The 18,290-nt window shown below is 50.1% G+C and overlaps 1 protein-coding gene across 11 annotated transcripts in view; it reads left to right on the plus strand.

Moving 5' to 3' along the window:
* Positions 1–17,957, plus strand: part of BTBD16 (BTB domain containing 16) — a 57,780-nt gene extending 39,823 nt beyond the window's left edge. For 2 of the 11 annotated variants that reach the window (XR_014827081.1, XR_014827082.1), the window contains exons 11-16: positions 10,159–10,299; positions 11,122–11,204; positions 13,233–13,310; positions 14,411–14,509; positions 16,046–16,234; positions 17,812–17,957. Coding sequence is in view for 8 of the 11 variants with exons in the window: in XM_084995756.1 (XP_084851882.1) it covers positions 10,208–10,299; positions 11,122–11,204; positions 13,233–13,310; positions 14,411–14,509; positions 16,046–16,234; positions 17,812–17,880 (610 nt within the window). In the remaining 3 variants the exon portion in view is untranslated. The remainder of the gene's footprint in view (positions 1–10,158; positions 10,300–11,121; positions 11,205–13,232; positions 13,311–14,410; positions 14,510–16,045; positions 16,235–17,811) is intronic. The other 9 variants (XM_084995756.1, XM_084995757.1, XM_084995761.1 and 6 more) reach the window with 5 other exon arrangements.
* The last annotated feature ends 333 nt before the right edge of the window (positions 17,958–18,290 follow it).

Consider the following 18,290-nt stretch of genomic DNA (forward strand, 5'->3'; position numbering starts at 1 on the left):
CTGCAGTGCTGGAGTGAGTCCGGCCAGCCTCCCTAGTCCCCTCCCCTCCTGTCCCTCCCTCAGCAAGCTTGGTGTCCCCTTGGGAGAAGATAGGAGGCAGTCTGGACTTCAGATGCTCTCCCCCGACCTTGGTCACCCAGGTCCACCCCCAACTTTGAGGACCATGGCCCATTTTTAGGATGGTGGTTGCTCCTTCTCCCATCCCAGCCCATTCTCCTGCCCAAGAATGGTGATACCTGTAAGATGCTTCCCAGTCAACAGCCTCCACCTGTCAAATTCCTGCCCCCTGAGTCCCCAGACTCCTTCGCTGAGGGATTAGCAGTAGTTGCTTCTGCTCCCCCCACCCCAGCCGTCCTCTTCTCAATCCATCCGAGGTGGAGCCTCACCAACCAGTTCCTTATGAACACCTTGGAGGGCGCCTGGGTTCTGTACATCATGAGCGGCTTCCAGAAAGGGTCTGCAGGAGTTCCCTTCATGGCTCAGTGGTTAACAAACCCAGCTAGGATCCATGAGGATGCGGGTTCCATCCCTGGCCTTGCTCAGTGGGTTAAGGATCCAGTGTTGCCGTGAGCTGTGGTATAGGTCACAGACGTGGCTCGGATCCCACATTGCTGTGGCTGTGATGTAGGCTGGCAGCTACAGCTCTGATTCAACTCCTAGCCTGGGAACTTCCATATGCTGTGAGGGTGGCCCTAAAATAGCAAAAAGAAAAAAGGAAGGCTCTGCAATCGATTATTGCACCCCCAGCTTAGCATATAGTGGCTTATTCAATGAAGGCACTGTGCTGAGCGTGTAATAGCTTATTGAATGATGAGATTACATCACACATTCTTACAGAACTTGGTTCCCCCCAGAGCAGTGGGTCTTACTTTGGGGGTGCCAAATTCAGAGAACAAGCCTGTTGGGTGGACTAGACTAGGAAGCGTTCTAAGGCTTAATGCCTCCATAGGCTGGGGCTGTCTATCCTGGATGTGGGAGTGGGCAGCAGTGGTGCCCGTGCTCTGTGTTGGCCATTTCTCCCTGAGGATCCCCAGGGCTGAGCCTCTGAGCGGCTGGTGTGGGAGCCTGGGCGGCAAGAAGGCACCCCTGCTCCAGCGGTGGAAGTCATGGTCAGCCTGGGCCAGAATTGAGTCACCACGGGAGCTGAGCTTCACAGTTCAGTGAGGACAGAAGGAAGAGCTAATCAAGGAAGTTTCCATGGCTGTCGACAGCGGCGTGCCAGGAGCATTAAAAAGTGGGCAGACAGGCAGTCGCTGGGAAGCAAGGAAGTTGGCTATTTGCTCCAACTCTTAAAAGTTGTATCTATTGATGAAGTGACTTCAATGACAGAGTGACTTCTAACGTATCTCCCAGGTTGGGGGACGGAGGTCAGAGTGGACCATCGCAACATGGCAGAGTGGACCATCGCAACATGGGCACCTCCAAAATAGGACTGTGCTTTTGTAATGTGGCAGCAGGGGGACGAGAGCCCTAAATATTAGACTTACCGGGAATGAGGCTGAGCTGCCACTCTGGGTGTGACCTTGGCTAGCCCAGTGTGCCACAAATAAGGGCTTAGGAGTCCCCTGGTGGCGCAGTGGGTTAAGAATCCAGCATTGCTACTGCTGTGGCTCGGGTTGCAGCTGTGGCATAGTTTCCATCCCTGGCCCAGGAACTTCCACATGCAGAGGGAGTCCCCTCCCCCCGAAAAGGGAGGGTTTGGAGCAGTAATTGAGTGAAATAGACCAGATGCTCCTTTTCCCACCTGTCTTATCAGCATCCGCAGGACAAACTCGGAGTGAAGGCACTTGAATAGTTAACTCCTTCACCACCACTATACCTGCAAATAAAGACACATATCCAAGCCTTTTCTACCATTCTATTTTTTTACATTTTTATGGCCATTCCCCCAGCATATGGAAGTTCCTGGACCAGGAACTGAATCCGAGCCAGAGCTGGAGCAAGATCCTTTAACCCACTGCACAGGCCTGGGCATCGAACCCAAAACTCTTCTGAGACTGGAGCCGCTGCAGTTAATCCACTGCACCACAGGGGGAGCTCTCTATTCTGTGTTCTTTTATTCATTTTTTTTTTTTAATTCATTCAACAAATAGTTATTGAACTGGTCCTCTATGCCAGGGATACCAATGGAAAGTTAAAGAGGCAATTTCTCTGCCTCAACCAATGTTTAAGAACATCTGGGAGTTCCTGTGGCTCAGGGGTTAAGAATCCAATTAGTATCCATGAGGATGAGAATTCGATCCAGTGTTGCCTCAAGCTGTGATGTAGGTTGCAGATGTGGCTCTGCTCCTACGTTGCTGTGGCTGCGGTAAAGGCTGGCAGCTGCAGCTCTGATTCGACCCCTAGCCTGGAAAAAGGTCCATATGCCACAAGTGCAGCCCTAAAAAAAGACAAAACAAACAAACAAAAACCCATCTTCAAGCTTATTTTCATTGCTGTCTAAATCGGTATAAGAAGTGAATACGTATGTGTGTACACATGCACACGCACACACACACTTAGGCACCCGCAGCCCGTTTTCCTGGCAGTGGTTAATTTAGAAAAACAAACAGGCTCTCCAGAATTAAATTTAACATTTCCTTGTAGGAAAAACAAACAAACAAAAAATGTGAGCAAAACCATTGCCTTCATTTGTCCATGGAGGAAAAGTTATCGTTTCATTCCAGTTAGCAGTCTGAGAGGTCTGAAAACTCGTCATTTGGAGAGGAGTCAGAGACAGGCACAGTTTCCACTTTTTTTTAGGTACATGTTTCATCAGAACAAAAAATACATACAGCAAAGTGCACAGACCTTAAGTGAACAGCTCAATGAATTGTCACAAAGAGCACAGGCTTGTGTAGCCAGCACCCACCCAGACCAAGAAACAGAACTTGACTGGCCCCCCCACCGTGCCTTACCTCGGTCAGAACCTGTCCCATGTCAAGGTGAGCAGTATCCTGGCCACTTTCACCATGGAGATGTCTTGGATGCTTTTGAATTTTATGTAAATAGAAACTTTTTTTTTAGGCCCACACCCGTGACATACGGAAGTTCCCAGGCTAGAGGCTGAATCGGATCTGCACCTGCCAGCCTACATCACAGCTACAGCAACATCAGATCTGAGCCGCATCTGCGACCTGCATCATAGCTCACGGCAATGCCGGATCCTTAACCCAATGACCGAGACCAGGGATCGAACCTGCATCTGCACGGATACAAGTCGGGTTCGTGACTGCCGAGCCACAACGAGAACTCCTAGAGTAGACTTTTTAATGTCTAGATCCTTTCATTCAATAGAGTGTCTATAAAAATCCGTCCAGGGTTGGGTGGCCAGGGAGGGTGAGGGGCTTTACTCTGGCTCGTTTTGCAAAGTGGTGGTAGAGCTGGCTGGACCTGGGGCTCCTAAATCTTCTGACTCATGCTTTTACTTTGATATCTCAGGGTTAAGGGCAAGTCATTGATGGACCTGTAATCCTGGTCCTGAGCAGATTTATTAATTGCTAAATGGGTCCCTCTCAGACACTGCAAGGATGATTCCAGCAACCTCACCAGAAGGAGGTCATTCAAAGCAGTCAGTAAAGCCAATTTCCACACGATCCCAGCTATTAGATTTCCCTGACTGCTGTGGCGGCGGCGTCTCCTCCCTCCTGTGCCCCGTCCAAATCTGACCCAGCCTTTATGGAGCTGGCAGAGGCACTCCTCCAGGAAGCCTCCCAGGATCTCACCTGCTCAGTGGACAGATTCCAGAGAACCTGAGCATGTGCTGGCTGTGGGGGTGCACGGTGGCCTGACAAAGCCAGCACTACCTTCCCACCTACCGTGCGACAAGAGCCCCTAAGGAAAGCCACCCAGCCATGCCCTGGACCCCTGCACCACAGCCTGTGGGTGTTTTGAAGGAAATGCCCTGTGATGCTGGATGCCAGGGCGGGCAGAGGCTCTGAGTCGCTTGTGATTAATAGATGGCATTTGCAGATAGCACCACAGAGTCATCATGAAACTGGGCACCCCTGGCGTGATGACTCTGATCTCTTTACCAGAACATTCACTTTGAAATATTCCGTGAGTCATGGACATGAGGGCAATCAAATTATTTTCTCTTAGCATCTCTCCACCAAGCGCTGTGCAGGGAGGGTGATGCATTTCAGGCCAGGATGCATTTCTCATGACCTGACTTTTGTGTTTCTTGCTTTTTTCATTTCTTCTCTGGTTCTCACCAGCACTGCTCCTGTCCCTTTAGCTTGGCTTCCAAGAAGCTGACTCTCACTTCTTTTCAAGGTCCCTAATTGTGATTGATGCCTACTCCTTGCTACCTTTGCACTTCCGGTATGTGGCTGCCTGGCTTTCTTAGCCAAATGGGGTGCCTTGAAATGTCTTCTGCAACACTGAGAGTGGAGACTTTAGAGGAGCACAAGGAATGTGCCGTATCTGGATGCAGGATGTGCAAAAGGCAGTTAAGTCAGCATTAGACAGATTTTCGAGTTCCAGTTCTGCCTTTGGGCAAAGGTCAGGGTCCTTTTCTTCTCCAGAGTCAAGATGATATCGCCCTGGGTCTCAACAAATGACCAGTAGGACTTGGCTTGACAAATAAGTGTGGCAACAACAGACAGGACCCTGTGAGCACAGGAAAACTGGCTTAGAATAGCCTGGTCTGTGCATGCAATGTGTGCGTGCCTGCACTTGAGCTGGAGCTGCATTCCTAGAAGGCACATTCTGGGGGAGTGGAAGGGTGGGATGGTAGGATTAAGGCTGGTGAGTTGTCAGGGACAGTTCATTCATCCAGTTAATTCACGTAACATGTTGCAAGCCATTTGAGAGCCAGGCCCTGTAAGACAAATCCCCAAGTTCACAAAGTTTACAGCCTAGGAAGCTGAGACAAACAAGACTTTCAGTAAATGAGGTGTGTGTTAGAAGGTGCAGCCCTGAGTCTGAGTCCCACCCCTGCCGTTAAGCGGCTGCAAGACTTTGGGCGAACACCTGACCTTCCTGCGTGGAGGCTAACAACACCCCCTCATTGGGGCTGATGTAGGTTCATTCTGACTCAAACCAAAGGTCCAGCACAGCACTTGGCGGGAGATCCTGAATGGCGGTGACAGTTGGTAGGGGATGGTGGTGGCGGCGACATTCAGAATTGTTTCCTTGCCTCACTTTGATGTCAGGAGCCATGAGAACCATTTCCTGCTTCTTGGGTTTGAGAAGCATCCAGGTCTTCCACACTGAGTTGGGTTTTGAAAAAGGCCGTGTTCCCTTCTCACCATATGCGCTTGCACCCGGGTGTGTAATTTTTTTCCGAACTTCAGAATATATATATATTCTGTCTTTTTAGGGCAGCTCCTGGGGCACATGGAGGTTCCCAGGCTAGGGGTCAAATTGGAGCTGTAGCTGCCGGCCCACGCCACAGCCACAAAACACCAGATCCAAGCTGCATCTGTGACCTACACCACAGCTCACAGCGATGCTGGATCCTTAACCCACTAAGCAAGGCCAGGGATCGAATCCACATCCTCAAGGATACCAATTGGGTTCATAACTGCGGAACCACGCCGGGACCCCCACCTGTGAAATATTATCTCGAATATTTTTCATAGACACCAAGTAATTTTTAACCCTCATTCTTTCTTATTGTGGTAGAACACATATAAAGCTGGCCGTCTCACCATTTTTATGTGCACAGCTCAGTGGCATTAAGCCTATTCACGTTGTTGTACACTCATCACCACCATCCAGCTCCAGAAATTGCTCATCTTCTCACACTGAAACTCATACCAATTAAAGACTAAATCCCCTTTCCTCGCTCCCCCCCACAGCTGCCACTCTACCTCCCTCTCTGTGAATTTGGCTGTTCTAGGAACCTCGCCTAAGTGGGATCCTACAGTATTTTTCCTTTGGCATCTGGCTTATTTCACTCAGCATGATGTCTTGAAAGCATCATCCACGTCATAGCAGATGCCAGAATTGTAGAGTGTGCATTTTAAGGCTAAACTCTGAAGTGCTGGGCTCCTGGGGTGCTGAGTCTAAAAGGGTAAATGACTCCAACAGATGACAGGATGGGGGCAGGGAGAAGGTCATGGCCAACGGCAGCTCTAAAATTACAGTCTGTGCCGGTCAGATGGAAGCTTTGTCCTGGGCACTGCCTTTCAGCGCTCCTGAGGGATTTGTCCCCAAGGCTTTGAGAGCAGCACCTAGAGCCAGTGTGGGTGCATCTTTCAGTATCAAGAACCTCCCCGAGGGGGTCATGTCCCAGGGGTTTCTTGATGAACTTTAGGAGGCAGAACCCATGGCTGGAAGATTGTGCCAGAAAAGTCAGTGCTAAACCCAAAGAGATCTTTGCACAGATGGAGCTCAGTGCCAGGGGGACCCATGCCAGCCTCTGATTCCATCGAAAGCCATGCAAAGAGCTCCCCGACGTAGCAGCCAACTTCCTCCGGTTTGTCTGACCTCAGGTGAGGGCGAGCATCCTGGGCCCAGAGAGGCACAGATGCCGCCCCCCAGATGGCGGGGTTGAGTCGGGTTAGGTGGTAGTGCACTAGGCTGCTGAGCTGTTCTCAGGAGGCCTGGGCAGAGTGTTGGCTCTGTGGAGACCCACCCCCAGCCGGCTCTAGGGACAGGGGACACCAGTTGGTTCAAGGGGTGGGTCCCCACTGTTTGCTTCCTTTGAGGTGGCCCATGGCTTGGGCGACTTAAAGGGTGGCAAGGATAAATAAGGCCACCAAGAACATGGTCGTAGGAGTTCCTGTTATGGCTCAGCGGTTAACGAACCCCACTAGCATCCATGAGGACGCAGGTTCGATCCCTGGCCTTGCTCAGTGGGTTAAGGATCCAGTGTTGCCATGAGCTGTGGTGTAGGTCGCAGACACAGCTCAGATCTGGTGTTGCTGTGGCTGTGGCGTAGGCCAGCGGCTACAGCTCCAATTCAACCCCTGGCCTGGGAATTTCCATATGCTGTCTAAAAAGGCAAAAAGACAAAAAAAAAAAAAAAAAAAAAAAAAAAAAAAAAAAAAGGACATGATGATGCATTGGACTGGAGACTCCAGGTGGCTTTCAGGGAGACAAGGGGACCATGGCGGTAACCATGAGGCACAGAGCACCCCTGGGAACCAGCAGCTGTGCCCAGCCCCTCATAAGCACTGTCACCAGTTTCCTTCTCCCAACTACACAGGGAAACACATGTGGCTGTTGACCCCCCCGACAGAGAAGGAGAGGGAAACTTGGACAGGCTTGGTCACATGGCTGATGGCCGGCTGGCCCAGGACTGGAACCTGGTCTGCCTGACTCCAGGGCCCAAGCTCAGGGACCCAAAGCGTGGTTGGACAGTAGATGAGCTGACTGGTTCCCTGTCCAAGTCAGTCACCATCAGTGCCATTTGTGACCAAAGGAACCAGAAAGTCCAGTCACCTGTCTCAACAAAGCTCTTCCAGGAGTCCCCTGGTGGCTCAGTGGGTTAAAGACCTGGTGTTGTCACTGCTGTGGCTTGAGTTCAGTCCCTGGACCCAGAACCTCTGATGCCAGAGGCTTAGCCAAAAAAACCAAACCAAACAAAAAAAAAAAAAACCACAAAAAAACAAAACCCAAAAAACAAACCCCAAAAAACAAAAAGCAAAACCCCCACAAATCTCTTTCAGAATCCTTTCTGGGGGACAAGGAGGTCTGTCTGGAGAGGTCCCACCTGATGGTCAGGTCTGGGGGCCTCTCACAGGGAGAGTCAGTGGCCTTGGGTCCTTTCTGCTCTCCCAGCATCCTTTCCTTAAAGGTGTGAGTTGGTGCCTGGGGGTTTCTGAGCCAGAGGGGACATCCTCTGGCAGGTCCTTCCTTTCTGGGCTGAACCTGTATTAACCTGCACCTCCAGCAAGTGTTCACTTCGCAGGGGCTGCTTGGGGCTGTGGGAGCCTGTGCTGAGAGTGTGGGCTCAGTCACCAAAGCCCTGGGCTCAGCTGGGGGCACTGGCCCAGCCCCGCCCCTCTTCCCTCCTGAACACCTGCTCCCGCCATGATGCCATCTCACTTGCACCTCCTTCAGTGGGGAGAGAGAGGCAGGGAAGTGGGCAGTGCTGAGTTCAGGGAAAGGGGGCAAGGGGGTGTATTTGTCCAGCTAACATATACATTTATTCTCAGGGCACTGGCACAACCCACACTAGCCCAGCTCTGCCTGCCGGGGCAATGGAGGGCTGGTTCCAGGATCGGTAGCCGAGCACTCCTGGACCTATCAGCCTTCCTCTAGTTATGCCTGGTCCATCCACTCCCAGAGACAGGCCCCCAGTGGATTCTTTTCTTTCTTTCTTTCTTTCTTTCTTTCTTTCTTTCTTTCTTTCTTTCTTTCTTTCTTTCTTTCTTTCTTTCTTTCTTTCTTTCTTTCTTTCCTTTCCTCTCTCTCTCTCTCTGTCTCTTTCTTTCTTTCTTTCTTTTCTTGCTTGCTTGCTTGCTTGCTTTTGGTGTTTTTTTAGGGCTGCACCTGTAGCATATGGAAGTTCCCAGGCTAGGGGTCAAATTGGAGCTGCAGCTGCTGGCCTACGCCACAGCCACGCCAGATCTGAGCCACATCTGCGACCCACACCACAGCTCATGGCAACGTGGGATTCTTAACCCACTGAGCAAGGCCGGGGGTCAAACCCTCATCCTCATGGATACTAGTTGGGTTCACTAACCACTGAGCCACAACGAGAACGCCCCCAGTGGATTCTAATAATCATTGAATTTGATTTAACTCCTCTGTCTTCTCACCCCTTCCCCCCCCTCACAGCACCTTGGCACCCCCAAACTTCTCTTGTGGAAAGAAGACATTAGGAGCAGTTGAGAGTCCCAGGAATTCCCAGATCTTTGAAAGCATGAGGCCCCCAGGCAGGTTGGCAGGACCCCCAGCAGAGGCCGGACACGGGGCCAGTGGCGCGGGCAGTGTGGCTGGGACAGGGTGTGTTGGGGACATCAGTCTTGATTCATGGAAAAATATTCTCAGAGTGCCCTTGGCTGGTCCCAGACAGGATCTGCCTTAAGGGAATGACTTTGCATTTCCAAGGGGATTTGGAAAAATCATCCCCCGTGGTCCCCATTTGTCCAAAGTGACCCTTTTATGAAGCCAGTGGTTTCAAAACAGGAGTGGTGGATGTGTGTCTGTGGGTACGTGTCTTCTCAAGGGGAATCTGATCTTAACCCAGCCCTGACCTCGGCCCTGTGTGGAAATTAACTGGAGTTTCATATTAGCACTGTCACACATCTGACCCTGGCACAAGCCGCTAAAACCAGTTAACCACTCATCCGACTTTCCTTTTAACTCTCCCTAGAAGTGCTTAGGACGCGGCTACACTAGCCGCATATTCAAAGGGCAGCGTGTGTGGAGGAGGAATCAGAAGCCAAGAGTTCCAGTCCTGGCTGAGGCATTGGTTTTTCATCTATAAAATGGAGTCGGGAGTTCCCGTCGTGGCGCAGTGGTTAACGAATCTGACTAGGAACCATGAGGTTGTGGGTTCGATCCCTGGCCTTGCTCAGTGGGTTGAGGATCTGGTGTTGCTGTGAGCTGTGGTGTTGGTTGCAGATGCGGCTCGGATCTGGCTTTGCTGTGGCTCTGGTGTAGGCTGGTGGCTATGGTTCCAATTAGACCCCTAGCCTAGGGATCTCCATATACTGTGGGAGCGGCCCTAGAAAAGGCAAGAAGATAAAAATAAGTAAATAAATAAAATAAAATGGAGTCGGTGATACTTGTCCTGTTCGCCCCTTGAGAAAATGTATCTGGAAACCCTCTGATCAGTCCCATGCGTTCCCATTGTCTTTTTCACACCTGTGGCATATGGAGGTTCCCAGGCTAAAGGTCGAATCAGAGCTGCAGCTGCAGGCCTACACCACAGCCACGGCAACACTGGATCCCAGCCGCATCTGCAACCTTGCTGCAATCTGTGGCAACGCTGGATCCTCAACCCACTGATCGGAGCCAGAGATTGAACCCCATCCTCTCAGATACTGTCTCTGGCTCTTAACTCGCTGAGCCACAACAGGAGCTGCCCCATGGTATTTATCAGGCACCTACTGTGTGGTAGGTGGCGAGGGGAATATAACCCTTTGTGTCACAGCCTCGGGGGCACCGCCCTCTGCTTCCGTACTCATCACCCATCCAGAGGGAACCCGGTTCCGTCTCCCCCTGGCTGGGGGAACTGCTAGTCTCTTGACATGACTCACGAGCCCTGACCAATTCCAGAAAGGAGTTTTCTGAAGGCCTTTTTTTTTCTCGTCACACCTCTGCTAAGCTTCCCCAAGACGTGCTCCTTTCTGGAACAGGACGTAGGACAGACCTTGACGCCGCTCTTCCTTTGCCTGCGTCTGCACGGCATCATCAAAGGTGAGCCCCGGCCCGTGGGTGCCAGTCCAGGGAGGCTCTTGGGGACCTCACCCCGACAAGCCACTCCCAGGGAAGCCCCACTAGATATTTCCAAAGGAATCACTCGAGATCTGGCTTTGCCACTTCCAAGATGTGTGACTCTGGGGAGGTCACTTAACTGCCCGGTCTCAGGGTCCTCATCTGTAAAATGGGGGTAATCAGAGCTTCTGTGCGACATGATGAGGACGGAAGGGGCCAACAGGCCGTGCAGGTGCACACAGAGAACCCCGTGCCCGACGCTGTGTCCCTGCCCTCGGCATGGGCCTCGCCCCTCAGGCATCCTCTCTAGGTCCCTCGCTGGGCAGTTTGGGAGAAAACTGTGGGTCTGTGCTCCTGCTTGAGCATCTTCTCAGCCGCACACTCCGGGCCCATGGCAGGCCTTGGAAAGGGAGGGAACTCTTGAGGCTCTGGTAAGGGCAGCCCAGTGAGATCTTTGCATCTGAAAGGACATTTGAGAACTTTTCAACACCGGTTTCCAGTTCTCCAGGTAGAATGAGTGGCTGGAAAACCCACAGACGGTTGATGGGGCCCAGATAGTGTTGACCAAAGACCCTGAGTGTCAGATCTCAACCCTCCCTCCTTGGGCAGGATTGTGGCGGGGGCAGGGGGTGGGGTTATGGGGGAAAGTGGTCTGGGATGTCCCCACTTAGGTTCCCCCCATGGTCTGCTTCTGGGGGCTGGGGCGGCCCTCCAGTCCTTAGCTCCTGACTTCCTCCTTTTCCCCTCTGTAAATGAGGCTCTGTTATGAATAAATCTGTAAGAATGTTCCCTTTGTGCTTCCAGGCAAGCATCTGGAGGAGCTAAGGCACATTAACTTCTTCCCTGAATCCTGGCTGGTCCGGGTTACAGCCAGCCATTACCACGCGGTGAGTTGCCAGCTCAGCAAGGAAATAGTTACGGAGATTTATGGCCTTTCTGACTTTGCTCTTTCTGGAGATGTGTTTTGCATTTGAAACCTCTGGGCCTTTGAGTATCTGGATCCTGCGCAGCAGAAGTGCAGTGTGCCCCATGGGGAGGGGACAAGGAGGCCCCACCTTGAGCCCAGGTGTTCAGAGCACCTGCCCTGCTGACCTGGAGAGTGGGGGACCATTGGCCACACCCACAGCCTTAGCCACTCCCACAGCCCTCCCACTAGAGTCTCCTCACAGACACAAACGTCATGTACCTATTATTGAAAATTTTCAAAATGCAGGAGTTCCCCTCGTGGCTCAGCGATAATGAACCCACTAATATCCATGAGGATGCAGGTTCAATCCTGGCCTCGATCAGCGAGTTAAAGGATCCAGCATTGCCGTGAACTGTGGTATAGGCCGGCAGCTGCAGCTCTGATCTGACCCCTGGGAACTTCCATCTGCCACACGTGCAGCCCTAAAAAGAAAAAAGAAAAAGAAAAAAAAGAAAAAAAAATTCAAAATGCAGAGAAATTGAAAGAAAACACATAGCCTCAGACCCATGATCCAGAAACTTCCAGTGCTAACATCTTATTGCATTCTCTGGCCTTCCAGTCTTTTTTAAAAACTACACTTAATGAAATGTGCTTCTTAACCATTTTAGAAAATTGAAGTATAGTTGATTTACAAAGTTGTGTTGGTTTCAAGTGTACAGCACCTGTACGTGTATATATATTCTTTTTCAGATTTTTTTCCATTATAGGTTATTACAAAACGCTGTGTATAGTTCTCTGTGCTCTACAGTAGATCCTTGTGGGTTATCTGTTTTATGAATAGTGTCTTATCACCATTTTTAATGGCAGCAGAGTCTTCCACCAAGAGGATATGCTGCAATCAATGCTCCTTGGCTTTTCCTTTACTGTAGAAAAGTCATAGTGTTTCTAACTGTCAATTGTTATAAATAGACTGTGTGGTGAATGCCTTTGCATGTAATGGTTTACTTTATTCTTCTTAGAATTATTTTCTTATAGGAGACTCTTGAAAGTGAAAATACTGGCCCCCAAAGGACTGTGTGCTTTTATTCTTGATACCTATTAGGACAATCGGGCCCAAATTACTCTTCCCTCAGCGACAAACGAGTAAGGTGTCTTACTTTGTGCCAGCTCAGCATCATAGAGCAGTTTCCTTCAGGTCCCTTGGTGCTAATTGCGAAGTGAACAGCAGCATCTCAACTTTCATCACGCATTTTTATTACCAGTAAATGTGAATATTTTTCCATGTGGCATTTCTCCCTTTGTGAGTTGTCTATGCAAACTCTTGTGCTTCTTATGTGTTTCCAGTCATTCAGAAATGAAGTGGAGCAGTGTTTGAGTTCTGAAGATTTATGAGTCACTAGTTAAAATTCAATTTGGCTCAACAAATACCTATTGTAATGTGCAGACCACAGGGCTCAGTGCGCCCTGCGCAGTAGATAACCACTCCGTGGAACTGGGTTTCTCAGGGACCTGACTCAGAAGCGTGCTCTGACAGAGCAGGGGCGAGGCTGGGTGGGGAGATGGGGGGTGGAGGGGGGCTGTCCCGGGGCTGGGGCTGGACCCCTCAGGAAACCCCCCATCTCCCTCTTCATGTCCTTCTGGCCTTGCCTGCCTCCTTCCTTTTACCCCCTGCTGCCAACATCATCCTCCTGAAATCAGCTCCTCTGGGCTGCAGCCCTAACGTGGAGCCAGCCATGTGGGGCCGTAATTTCTCTGGACTTTCTAGCCCTGATCATCCTCTGCCTCCTGATCAGGCTACTGATGTACACACTTTATTTCCCCAGTGAGACACTGGGGCATTTTTCTCGTCCTCATCTTTGCTTCCTCTGAAAGCATTGAGCATGGTACCCGGCTGGTAGGTTTTCAGTAAATACTGTGGGCTGGATTCATGGATGAGTGTAGCTCCAGAGACAGAACACTTTAGGGCACAGAGGGGGTTGCTGGTAAGTGGTGTGTGTTTTCCTTTCAGCTGGAGAGTGGGGGCGACATGGCCCACGTGAGAGATTTTACCACCCAGGCGGTGAGGTTCGGGCTGCTCTTTAACCAGGTACTGACCACTGGGCCTGAGCAAGGGGAGGAACCGCCCCATCCTGTGCTTGGTTAAGGACCTTTGTACAATGGCCACGGTCACTTCTTACCTCTGGTAGGAAGGCCATGGCAGAAGAGGACATTGTAGGAGTCTCTGGGGCACCCTGGCAACCCCCTTGGAAGTAAAATTCACAGGGAGAGGTCATTCAGTAACTTTCCATGCATGTCCGAGATTTGCCACAAGAATAACCAACTGTCCCAATTTTCCAAGGTGAGAGGCGTTTCCTTGCAGATGCAGGATTTTCTGCTCTAAAACCAGCCAAGGCTGGAGCAAGCTGGATTGAATTGGTCATCCTCTTTCCCACAAATAGAGAGGGCTGCCAACTACTCACGAAGAGATTCCACTTCGAGTCCATGTTTAAGGCTGTGAGGGCGACCATCTAAGCAGCTATTCTGATGCAGCCCCGAATCAAAGCAGCAGTGGGTCAGGGAGCTCAGGCTTAAGTCGTCGGGGTGCTCAGTCGCCAGGAGAGCCTGAGGGGCTGGCAACTGCGCTGGGTCTTGGCTCTTTTAATAGGAACCATCCTCCAAGAAATTGCTGCTCTCTTCCAACTAAAGCCATCCTGGTAGTGATCTCAAAAGAACTTGTGTTTTAAGGGTTTGGGGCCCTGAATCTATCTTCGGAGACTCCCCTTTGGGTCAGGCCTAGAGGGGCTGGGTTCAGAGACCTGCCCAAGTTGATGGACTGCACACTGCAGTCACCGGGACACTCTGCAATACTGTGAGCATGGAGGGTCTCCTAGTCACATCGGATTGGAGCGAAAAGCTTTGTTTCAAAGGTCTGCAGATTCAGAGTCATCTAAGAACATGCCTAACTCATTCTTCTCCCCAAGAAGGGGCAAATAGTATTGCCACCAAGTGCTAAATCTGTAAGGATTTGTGAAGTCACTACAATCTGTCATTTCTTTTGCCTCCTAGGCTGAAATTGCTCCTGTGTTTTAAATCACAAATTAGTCACTTTAGTGGTTGGAACTAGAATTGTTTAGGCTTTGTCCTCTTGCCTGTGAATCCTGAGGATTTTTTTCCCCATCACTTTGGTTCCTATCTTTCCCAATTTAGGAGTATACAACACACTCAAAGACGATTGCCATATATGGATTCTTCTTTGAGATAAAGGGAATCAAACACGATACGACCTCGTATAGTTTCCACATGCAGGTAAGAAGGACAGAGCACAGGAAAGGTATGTCTCTGAAACAGCCTTGGAGATTCAGAGTCAATTCATATGAATTAATAATAGTTCATTAAACACGAATTACCCATTAATTTGGAATGTGTTGTAAGCCTGGGACTAATCACGCTCATGGACAGGATGGCATATGCTATTTGCACCAATGTTTTGATGTTGCTGTAGTTAACCCATTCAATAGATGTGGATCTTGGAGTTCCCTTGTGGTGCAGTGGGTTAAGGATCTGGCATTGTCACTGCAGCACCTTGGGTCACTGCTGTGGCTTGAGTTCGATCCCTGGCTTGGGAACTTCTGCATGCCATGGGTGCAGCCAAAATATATATATAGAGAGATGAGGATCTCAAAGTTGGGTGTCTTCATGTTCATATGGCCTTTACTGGTAAAGCCAGGGTTAAATGCTAATCTTCTGAAACCACACTTGGCTCTCAGTTCATCTTCACTTTGTACATGTCTGGTGATGCTGTCCAGATGGCTGTTCCTTGGTGGAGGTAACAGGTATGCCTATAAAGGGAGTGGGAATGGTGTTGTTTAGGGTGGCAAAACAGAACTGCAGACAGGACTCTGGAGGAGTTAGGAGTGTGGCTGGCTTCAGCTCCATGCTCCCTGCTGGACTTTTAGGAGAGGCAGAAGAGTAGAGTGGAGTGTGAATCAAACTGCCGAGTGAGCCATATGATCTTGGGGAGCCCAGGAACCTCCCTATGTCCACTTTTCTGACCTTTAAGACAGAGAAGGTAAGAGGACGTACCCCCCACCCCTGCCGGTTGTTGCGAGTATTAAATGTGCTAAATTGTGCAAAGAGCTTGGAACAGGGCCCAGATGATGATGGTGATGATGACAGTGACGTCTCTGATGGTGGACCCCTATGTTCCAAAATAGGATTCGATTATAAGTCTCCTGAACTTTAAGTTCCTTGATACACTGTATCTTATTAATCTTTTTATTACCACTGCCAATCACAGAGCCAGGAACATAGGGGCGGTATGTTTCTATCACGAATGGATAAGTGAATTCATGCATGAATGAGAAACGTGGGTTTTTATCCCAGCTTGGCCACTGCTTCATTATGTGTCCTAGAGCAAATCATGGCTCTTCCTTGGGCCAATTCTTGGTCTTCAGTGACTCAGGCATTTCCCTACATAATGGATTTTACTGGATGCAAGAGGTGAATTTTGGAACAACAGTAGTCAAAATGCTCATGTGAATACTATGTTGGTTTTTAAATTCTGGCAAAGTGATGTGAAGCCCTTCCAATTCAATACAGCTTGACTCCGTGGTGTTTACCCGGGCTGGCCAAACTCCAGTCAGTGGGCCAGTGGCTTGTTCATGGTGAGGGTTCAAATGCCAACTGGCTCAGCAGCAGCTAGGCTCAGGAAATGGGGCCATGAGGAAGTGCTTGCTCTCTGCACACATCAGCGAGGATGATGGATATGGCAGGAACCAGCTCGCGCTAACTCCGGGTCACCTCGGTCTTGGTTCCACCTAAGGTGGGTCACCCTCCTTGCAGAGAATAAGGCACACCGACCTGGAATTCCCCGCCTCGGTCTGTGAGCACAGCCCCATCAGCCTGAGGGCAGAGCGCTTGGTGACGTACGAGATCAGAGCCCAGACCCTGGTGGACAGCAAGTGGCAGGAGTTCAGGACGAACCAGATCACACAAAAATTTGGGTTGGCCAAGCCATCCTGCAAAAGCCATGTGAGTGCTTTGTCTTTTCTCTTTGATTTCTTTTTCACTTCTTCTCTCCTCTGCACTTTTTTGGGCATCACTGGCTTTACATCTCCAGGGATTTTCCAGGGGAAGTTTGCTCAGTTTCTTAAGGATGATCACAGCTCCAAATAATGGTAAAGAGAAACCTCCTAGAATGAAATCTGGGCACACCTGATTTGGGTCACACCAGATCCATCTTATAAACATGAAAGGGGGAGTTCCCACTATGGCGCAACAGGATTGGTGGCGGCTTGGGAGTGCTGGGATGCAGGTTCCCTGGCCCAGAACAGTGGGTTAAGGATCTGGTGTTGCCACAGCTGCTGCTTAGGTTGCAACTTCGGCTCACATCTGATCCCTGGCCAGGGAACTTCCATATGCTGCAGGGTGGAGAGAGAAAAAAAAAAAAAAAGATAAATATCGAAGGGTACTTTCTTGGGGAGGAGGGATGTCTGGTGAAGGGTATTTGCTGTCACCACTTCCACTGTTGCCTGGATATCACTTGTCACTTCAGCCAAAATCCGTGGCCCAGCCCACCTGCCCCTGGCTCATCAAGGAGAACTGAGGTCATCTGCCTCCATGAACCACCCTAGCATCCTGGCAGATTCAGTGCCTGGCCTGGCCCCTAACAGCTGCGATCCAGAAATTGCCAGGGAGCCTGTCTGTAGTGCTGGGAGGAGCTCTTTGGGCTGTGAGGTTGAGCCCTTGCTGCCCTGCAGGGAATGCGACCTGACCTTAAACCCATGCGTGGTTTTCAAAACGACACACCAGAATCACCTGGCCCTTTGCAAAGTCCCCAGGCCAGAGCACCACCCAGATGAGGTCAGACAGACTGTGGTGGGACCAAGGTGTCAGTATTTTTACAGCTTCTCGAGTTAATCTCTACGAAATGAGAACAGCAGTTCCCTTGTGGAGGTGGGGGTGGGCAGAAGCTGGGATTGTGACCCGGAGGGGCCAGGAAGGAGATTTCACATGTACATGAAGTATGCTCTGTCAAGATCAGAGTGGCTGGTCATGAAGGAGGCCTATTTGTGAAAATTCTTCAAGCTGTAAGATCTGCGCGCTCTATTGTATTTAAGTTACACTTTTTTTTTTTTTTTCAAGTTTATTTTAAAAAACCTTCCCTAAATGGTTCCTGGAGTTTCCATCGTGGCTCAGAGAAAACAAATCTGACTAGTAACCATGAGGAGACGGGTTCAATCCCTGGCCTCGCTCAGTGGGTTAGGGATCCACTGTTGCCGTGAGCTGTGGTCTAGGTCATAGATGTGGCTCAGATCTGGGGTTGCTATGGCTGTGGTGTAGGCTGGAAGCTATAGCTCTGATTCAAGCCCTAGCCTGGGAACCTCCATGTGCTGCAGATACGATCCTAAAAAAGAAAAGACAAAAAAAAAAAAAAAACCCCATAAAACCCCCAAATCAAAAAAACCTTCCCTAGATGGTTCTTAATGTGCAGCCAGAGGTGAGAACCAGAACTGTACACAACCGTTAGGCCTTCCGCTTTCCAGGTGTGGAAGGAAATGGTGTTTATCCTAAATGTGCCATGTGCTCTGTTTTGTTTTGTCTTTTAGGCCTTGAAAATCCAAACTGTGGGCATCCCCATCTATGCAAGTTTTACATTCGTCTTCTCATTAGCTTAACTGTTTTCAGAGGCATCTATGGGATTTTCTTTCTTCAACTGGTTCACATAAAAGGAAATAAAATGACCTTAAAGGGACCGCTCAAGTATTCAGCTCTGAGTTCGTGGTGATGTCGTTGGAACGTCTGCCCACTGTCGCAGCCTGTGTCGGATGCTCTAACAAAACACCACAGGCCGGGGGGCTTCTATGTAGAGAAGAAATTTATTTCAGTTCTGGGGGCTGGAAGTCCCAGCTCAGGATTCTGTGGTGTCTGGTGAGAGCCTGCTTTCCAGTTCACGGACAGCCGTCTTCTCCCTGTGTCCTCAGAAGGTGGAAGAGGCCAGGAAGCTTTCTGGAGCTTGTTTTCGTAAGAGCACTAATCCCATTTGTGAGTGCCCTGCTCTTGTGACCGAATCGCCCCCAAAGCCTCC

Source organism: Sus scrofa, chromosome 14 (assembly GCF_054392235.1).
Source record: "Sus scrofa isolate SSC_HxYL_T2T_F1_AM1 chromosome 14, Sscrofa_HxYL_maternal_Yorkshire_Landrace_v2.0, whole genome shotgun sequence".
NCBI lineage: Eukaryota > Metazoa > Chordata > Mammalia > Artiodactyla > Suidae > Sus > Sus scrofa.